The 9,015-nt window shown below is 32.9% G+C and overlaps 1 protein-coding gene across 6 annotated transcripts in view; it reads right to left on the bottom strand.

The window, feature by feature from the left end:
• LOC106878895 (receptor-type tyrosine-protein phosphatase T) overlaps positions 1–9,015 on the bottom strand; it is a 596,380-nt gene that overhangs the window by 259,811 nt on the left and 327,554 nt on the right. For 5 of the 6 annotated variants that reach the window (XM_014928243.2, XM_014928244.2, XM_014928240.2 and 2 more), the window contains exon 5: positions 3,173–3,319. The exons of the other annotated variant lie outside the window; for it this stretch is intronic. In XM_014928243.2, the coding sequence (XP_014783729.1) occupies positions 3,173–3,319 (147 nt within the window). The remainder of the gene's footprint in view (positions 1–3,172; positions 3,320–9,015) is intronic. 6 annotated transcript variants of the gene reach the window in all.

Raw genomic sequence — 9,015 nt, forward strand, 5'->3', positions numbered from 1 at the left:
CCCTAACCCTAACCCTAACCCTAACTAGACTGTTAACCCTAACCCTAACCCTAACCCTAACCCTAAAACTAACCCTAACTCTAGAATCCGAACTCTAATATTGTTACACACATAGATACGCACAGCGTAATTTATTATATAAACAATATATGCGTATAAATTACGATTAAACCGGATGAAATAGGTCACAGGGAATAACATTCTTATGACTAGCCAGCAGTAACTCTATTCAGCTGAATAGACGTCAGTGATTGGTTGAAATTACAGAAATACGACAACTTTAACATGGAATAACTTGCGATGTACGTTTTTTTGTTAAGAAGACTAAGAGTAAAAGATGTTTTATATGACACATTCTACCAGTGTCCCAAGTTTCAAAGTGCTTCGTTAGTGTTTCGTTAAGAAAATACTGGTGCCCCCGTTTTGAAATGAGATCCTAAATACTTGATGGAGAACAGAAAAAACGTAATTACCTGAAATATAGCAATAATTTGCATATAAATGTTCATAACGTATTCCTTAACACAAAAATCAAATACAAAAATCGTTTCGATTCTTGACTCCGAATTGCTAGATTAATTGCAAATAGTTTTCTCAGAAAATCGGCGTCTGTTTTACCAATAGAAAAACGTGGGATGAGTAGAATTATTTTGACACTAAGAAACCTAAGAAATCTTTGAATATTTAGATTGAATCACTTTCAGATAGTGAAAACCCATTGAACAACGTACAAGAATAACGCAAACAACTGACAAAGTAAAACTTTATGCACACACACACACACACACACACACACACACACACACACACACACACACACACACACACACACACACACACACACACACACACACACACACACACACACACACACACACACACACAGATATATATTTATATGTATGTATGCGTAATCATATGTATGTGCGCGCGCGTCATCACATGTATGTATGCTGATATTAAAAGTTAGTATATCAAACGGATCATTCATTAATTTTTGTTGAAGAACTTGGATAATAAGATACGTTTCATCCATACATTCAGAGATGTGTAACATATATATATATATATATACGTACATATATAATAGTGTATGTGTATATGTATATACATATATATATTTATATAACTATATAGATATGTATGTATGTATGTATACATATAATTACAGATTATTACTGACTAATCGATGTTACTTTTGAATATCGTCGGCAATTAAAAATATATAAATAAATATTGAAGAATCCCATCATAGAGTGAGGACAAATTGCACATCCATGAGGGAAGGTAGCGAAGAAATAAATGGCTTAAATAATTTGTTAATTAGTTATATTCAGAAAAGCGCGCGCATTGCGCGTGTGTGTAAATTCAGCGAACTGAACTATTCGAAATCTACTTATATGCATATGGTTTCACATTTAATGATCGGTGAAGCATTTTTAGAGTGAATAAAGAAACCAAGCTAATGGAAAGATCTGCACCTTCTTCGGGTGAGTGGAAGTAATCGCTGTTGTCTGTGGTTGATGTTGATATGGAACGCGCATTCGCAGCAAGTTGAGAATAAGTCGTAGGCCTAAAACAGATATTATGTCACTATTCCTACTAGACTAACCTGCCCAAACACCAAAGACAAAGCTGGATTGTAAGAAGACGATGGATTGTGTCTCCTATTATAAACAGTTACAACAGAAATAGATTTAGAAACGACCTGATAAGCAGATTTGAGTGTACGACCTCACAATAATAATCAACAACTACCCGAGAACCGGTCAGACGAAAGGCGAAAATTATTCCATCAGAAGTAAAGAAAGATGACATGACATACATAAAGCACAAACCACCCTAGCCTTTATAGAAATATAGCAGAATAATAAGCGAATATCGACCGTATACAGTAAGCAATACTTAGTTTGTAAGGTAATACCCCTGAAATTGACTTTAATAAAGTAGTTTATGAGTAGTACTTCTCCGAAAGTAGCAAAGAAAATCCTTTATACGATGCAGCGACTCAATAAAATTAAAAATAAATATATCTACAATATTCCTCTTTTTAGTGGATAGTCATGTTTCAAACTCGTAATTTCACACAGACATTTCAACTGGAATAATAAAAAAAACTATTTTATCACATATACAGCAAGAAAATGAATAACCATCATCTCTCACCTACTTATCATTGACCTTAAAAGTCTTAAAATTGCAGATATATCAAGTCCATATAAATCAATGGATTGTGCCTTCTGAAGATTATATAAAAAATTGCAACAAAACCAGAAGATAGTATCCTAAAATTGTAATGGAATAACAGGGGCAAATTCTTAGTACGCATACCTTTTCCAGATACATATGTACCATACATACAACTTCCCTGTCTCAATATCACTGGGATTTGAAAGTAATTTTGAAAGCGTCCCTATAGCCTCGGGAATAGCAGTTGACAGACTTAAACAACAGAAAGACCAGAACAATGGCAAAACATGTAGGGCTATTGCAAACAACGCAGAAAATATTTTGCGCAGAAAATTTCAAAAACAAACTGAAAATTGTTTATAGTTCAACAAGATTTAACACGCTTCGATGACTGAAAATTGCAGAACAAAAAATGCGCAAACATTATCTGCTTTCGACTTCCAATAACGTCAACAACAAAACTGTATTAAATTTTATACATCCGACATGACACTTGAAACATAAAACTCTGTTCATCGAAGGCGGTGCTGTATCAGGATCTGATAAATTAATGGCTCTAAAAATAAGTTATAATACTCAATTTGATTCAACTGATCAACTGATCTTCGCGGTCGGAAGTGAATAAATTTTGCATTAAAGGATACATTTACTCTTGAAAAGCCAACGTGGGTAAAATACGGTAGGTCATAATTATAATGGAAAATTTATTTAGATTTGCAATACGACATTCTTTAAAAATTTATATTGATCAAACTAATACTATTTATAATAAAACTTGTTTTATCTTAAGCATATGCTTTTATATTAAAAGTCTTCATATGCAGAAAACCCTAAAAACATTTAAACCGACAATCATAATACATCTACTTGAATGGCTTAATTCACAATTTATTGAATATGCTGAAAGAAAATATTTGTATACATTATGTTTCATTAGAAATATATAAAACATTGTTAGTTCATGCAATAATTAGTAGCATACCTCGTTGACAATTTGGCCGGTTAAAATAACCCTCTTTACATTCACAGGATGGTAGAGGTCCTCTTAGCCTGTGACAGTTAGAAGGATCTCTACAATAGCACTTCTGGGAACAATCCCAACCATATGTGTTAGCAGGACAAGCTTCCTCTGGAATTAGTAGAGAAAATATAACAAAATAATGCTAAAGTTAGTACGGGAGAAAAACAAACCAAAGATTTAGAAATTAGAATAATTAGGATTAATTACAGGCAGCAAAGAACAAGTCATTAATATAAAATATATACTTATTTCATATGAAATGAATTCGACTATAAATAAAGTAAAGTGAAATCTATGCCTCTGTAATTATATTCTACTAAATACTGAGGTAAGTTTTTCGGAATATTTGGTAAGTTTTATTAGTAATATATCATTTTCACAACAATTCATTAAAAGTATAGAAGATAACTAATTGTTTTATTTTACGGGTGTTAATATAGATGTGAGAAGTTATCTTAATGCATTATATCTAGTATATTTAAGTCCGGACATAAGTGTCTATCACCAAAGGAAAATTTTCTATTGCGTAATTGTGGCGTTGATCCTTTTCAAGAACAGATTAAGAGTATCAATAGGAAAATTTGGTAATTTTATTTGAGATTTCAAACATTTTGTGATCTAGTTCTCAAATATATTAAGAAACCTAATATATGTCAAGTCAAATATTTATTTGATCATGCTTGATCAGAGCTGGCTGCTTAGATAAACAATATTATATTGGATGTTCGTATTTTATATTCCCCAAATGAAAAAAAAAGATACTGTTTATCCTAGTAGTTTATCTTTCGTGGCAGCTTACAATTTGATAATCTCTGCACAATTCAGAATAATAGTTTCAAACACGTGCTTCATGAAATATTATCATGAAATATTATCCAAAATAACTTGGATAATATTTCATTCTTTTCTACACAACTAATTTGAGCCTCAGCTATTTTAGAAAAAAAAACAGGAAGACGCAACCCGCTTTCATTTGCTATGTCGTCAGGACTTTACTGACATCGTTTGTTAATGTTTTGAAAGTAAACTACCTAATAACTTAGTATTATTTATCCTCAAACCCTACGCTATCAAAGCTCCAAAATCGGAAAATTAGTGGACCTTTTTACTTTTCAAAGAAGCTAAGATTTTTTATTACCAAATGATTTTTCTGCTACACGAATAATAGTTAATAAGCTACATTCGAGTAGATATATGTTTAGCATTGATATAGCATATAACTAACGTAATATGGGATCAAACTTTATAGTGTATATTTACAATGAGGTATAGGGGCTATATCTTCGTGAATATCTCGCTAGAGAATATGTAGGGATTTCAAGAGAACATCTCTGTCAGCAAAATAAAACATAACACCAAACAGAATGTTCCAAGTACATAGTGTGTTCAATTTAAACTTATATCCAATTCAATCTTTCCCTGGACAAGTATTTAAACCATAATCAATGAAGAGGCACTTACTAAGAACGAGAATCAGAATTAAGAGTTCGCAAAAAGATAAAAGAAGATTATAACTAGCCTTATATGTCATATAACAGTGAATTCAAATTTTTATGAAATCTTTGACGGAAGATTTATTATAAGTTTACGCTGAAACGGAAGCACAACTATCAAATTAAATATAACGTCACACACACACGTACACATATAAGCTAGTAATTTACACTGTATTTATGTATGTATGTAGAGAGAGTGAGAGACAGACAGACAGACAGAAAATGAAAGAGGCGGAAAAGATTAGGAATGGCGTGAAAATTACACAATAAAACTTTTTAATTCAAACCGAAAACATTAATCTAATTAGTTGACAACAATAAAGCTGAAAAAACGTATTAGTCGTTATGGGAAGACATGTTAGTGACTTTACACAAATAATCGCCATATTCGGACTGCAAACGTGGAGCATTTTCTCGTACAGCAATATTTAAGGAGATGTTTATTACGTAGAACAGTAGTAACAAGTGCAAAAGCTTGTCTTCTTGCTAACGTCAGTTTTTATACAGATTTCATAGAACTTGTCTTTTGTGAAATGCTGTATTCCAGAGATAAAAAAGAAATCCTTTAGTGAAGTATGTGCATTATATTATTTGAAATCTGTTAAGTGGTTTAAGAAATAGATGTTCAGCGTAAAACAAAATCTCATATATTCTCAAACCTATTCGTTTTCCAAGAATGGCTTCATATAATTTCCGTGAAATAAATGGAACAACTGAAAGTCTTCGATACATGATCTAAAATCACATCTCTGAGAAATTACATCATTTTCTAAAGGAAATATTTTTTTCTATTTAAATTCCTACCATGCCACCAAGGATATAAAATACTAATGTATTACTGTCTTTCTTGACACATGTGTGCTTGGTGTGTGTGTGTGCTTATGTATGTGGGTGGATGTGTGAGTGTGTGTTTGTGTGAGAGCATGTATGTGTAAGAGAGAGGCAGAGAGAGAGAGAGAGAGAGAGAGAGAGAGAGAGAGAGAGAGAGAGAGAGAGAGAGAGAGATAATACATATATAAATAATAATATTGCAGCTCAAATGCCAAATTTCATGTAGATTTTGGTCGATTAAATGTATTTCACTTAAAAGTCAATATTTCTTTCGTAATCCTATTTTACTGTAAGTTTAATCCTGCCGGATAAAAATCACTGAGTCACTAAACTACAAGTGTCTTCTCCAATCTATTGCCTTGTCTTGGATATATCATAGACACATGATCCAAAATTCGGACTTATGGGAAGAAAGTTGGTTGTCCATTATAAAGTTACAATATGATAGTGAAGAGTGTTTATATTATTTTTTATATCGATCGAGCTGGCGGTTGAGGCGGGGTTCAAGCATTCGGTAATTGTTAGTTAGGTTTCATTGAAATAACTTTAGTACCAAATTACTTGGAGATTATGAAAGCAGATATAAAACAATTCTTTTTAGAATGCCACAACAAAATGCAAACGATTCTCATATTTTGTATGTTTTAAGTGTTGAACTTACAACGCCTCCGTCCGTAAAAGGATCCTTTTAAAAGATGACGTTTTCGCTGACTCTCTGTAAAATTGGCAATAAAACAATAAGAAGATAAAGAAACAAAACATAGAAACGTAGAAATATTTATTGCGTCAAATAAAAATCTAAAACTGCTTCCGAGCTACGATGTTGTTTGCAGATTTTTCTTTCCGAAGTAAATGAATTTTTACACTAATTTACTTCCTTTTTACTTCTTCATTTACGACAAAATCACTCTTAGATTAAATTTCTTTGCCAATCATAGAAATTAAGTAAGTGAATTTAACATATTCGCTATATTTTGTCTTTCAGATGTTACATGTTGGGTTTGTTAGCTCTTTTTTTAAATTGAATAATCATTAAATGAAATTAAACTGTGTTATCATAAGCCTAAGATGCGTTGAGAAATGTAATTTGATCTGTAAATGTTGTTATCTCAAAGATTAAACTGAAAAAAGATATTCTTTGAGAAAGCATTTCAGTGAATTTGAAGCAAAATGAAATGTATCAAGATTTTCCACTGAGGACCAGCTTAAATTTCAAGGGTTTGATACGTTTTCATTGGAGTGTTGCAAACTTCATCGAAGAACGCAAGCTAATCGATTTAAAATAATACAGTGACTTATGTGGTTGAATGTCGTTCTGTTTATCAACTGCAAGCCCATAATAATAAAAGATATTCCAGGCATGAGCAGAGCAGATCAGCTATAATATACTCCAGCCACAAGTTTAGTTGTCTTCTCATAGTCTTGAATGTGAAAGGTTTCACTGAATATTGTGTTAGTCCTTCTAAAAGATGCTAAGATGTGATTTATGTTTATGTCGGATAAGGTTTTTCACTCAACAGTTACAACATCAGTCTCATTTCTCTGGGATACTTATGTAAACCTTGGTACGGATAAATCGGCGTGCGTGTGTGTGCTTGTGTGTGCGTGCGCCTATTTCCATCTTTATAGGGTCTCCAAACAGTCGGTTTCGGCAAGATTTTTTCAGGAACAGTGGCAGTTACTTTATTTTGGACAGAACGGAAGCAGAAACTGGCAACCTGGGAGCGGAAGGCAACAAGATGGACAGACAGAGACATCTCGTTGGGGAACAGTGAGGTGAGAGAGGAAGCAAAAAAAACCCACAAAAGAGTGAAAGGAAAGAAGAACGAAAGAGACCTGGATCAGAAGATCGTCACAGTAAGTGGAGGAAAACTTTTGAAAATCATTGTTTGCGTCAGAAATAATTAACCTGAGAAAAATAGGTTCAAATAATAAAAAAAAATGTGGCAAAAAAAACAAGGAGTCAAAACTTTAGACTTCATCAGCTGCCTTGCTACGGACTCTGGTTGTTTCAACACTACTTTCTGCTCCCACAAAGATAACAGATCTCTTTGTCACCTTTCAGCTTGTCAAACAAGCAGACATCGTATTTTCTGCTTTTGCTTTAAGGACATCGCGCAAGTTTTCCCCGGAAACTTACAGAACCATACTTTTCAGTTCTTTTCAGTTCATATCGTTTTCATCGTAATTTACTAATATTTTTCTGGAAAAGACATTTTCCCATACACTAACAAATAGTATGATACTTAATTTCATCCTAATTGGACTTATACTATCGGTTTCCTTCCCAATTCGTTCTTCTAAACAATGCAACCTTTGTCTATCCTTGCATTTTCTTGGTCTCCGTCAATATGATTGAAGTTAATATTTCTCACGATATTTTTAAAGCAGTGAGCTGGTAGAATTATTATCATGCCGGGCGAAATACGTAGCGTCCAAATTTCCGCCGAGGTCGAATTTGCCTTTCAGACAATCTGGGTCCGTAAAATAAGCGCTAGTTGAATACTGAAGTACATTTAATCGACTTAGTCCCACCCCCACAACAGCTGCCCTTGTGCAAAAATTTGAAACCATTATTTCTCTCAATTTTGTGTCAACTAACAACTGTATCATATGGTTTTCGATGTCACTGAGTTAGCAATTCTATTTCAAGGTATCGAAACTACCAGAGTCATCAACAAAATAGCTGCTGCACGCTAATTTTTCCTTTTTGATCTTTGCTTATTTTCGCTTATTCAGTATTAGGCGTTTTCTTATCTTTGTTGCCCATTCCTTACACACACTCATATCTATATATATATATATATATATATATATATATATAAATTATTGAGTGCATAAATATATGAACATGAATATATTCGTAGAAAGAGAGCGAGAGAGAGAGCATGAAATGCGGGTTACAATGGTGGTTGAGATGGAAGCAGGAACAGAGGAAAGTGAGAGTAGAGAAGAATTGAAAATAAAAGCTCATTAGCAGACTTCAATCGAAATATCATGACATACTGAGATGTGTCATTAAACTGGACATTCTACAATACAATGAGTTCACTGCAACGTTGAAAGCGAAGGATATCACCGCAACAGTAATAACGTCGAAATTCCGATGTAATTCTGCAAATTTCCTGTTCAATTTGACTGCTTTGAGGCAGATGTGTACGTGTCACATATACACATATCGGCACTCACCACCCACACATATATAAAATATACAAACGTGTGCATATTGACAGATATGTTAATGTGTGTGTGAGTGCGTATAAGTATATGCATATACGTGTGTATATATATATATTGATACATTGTTTGCATGCACATATTTTATACATGTATATATATATATATATATATATATATATATATATGCACATAGATATATGTGTGTGTGTATGTAAACACATTATATATGCATATATACATACATATGCACATGCACAACACATATAGACATGCATTATATATATACATACAAACACC

Source organism: Octopus bimaculoides, chromosome 8, assembly GCF_001194135.2.
Source record: "Octopus bimaculoides isolate UCB-OBI-ISO-001 chromosome 8, ASM119413v2, whole genome shotgun sequence".
NCBI lineage: Eukaryota > Metazoa > Mollusca > Cephalopoda > Octopoda > Octopodidae > Octopus > Octopus bimaculoides.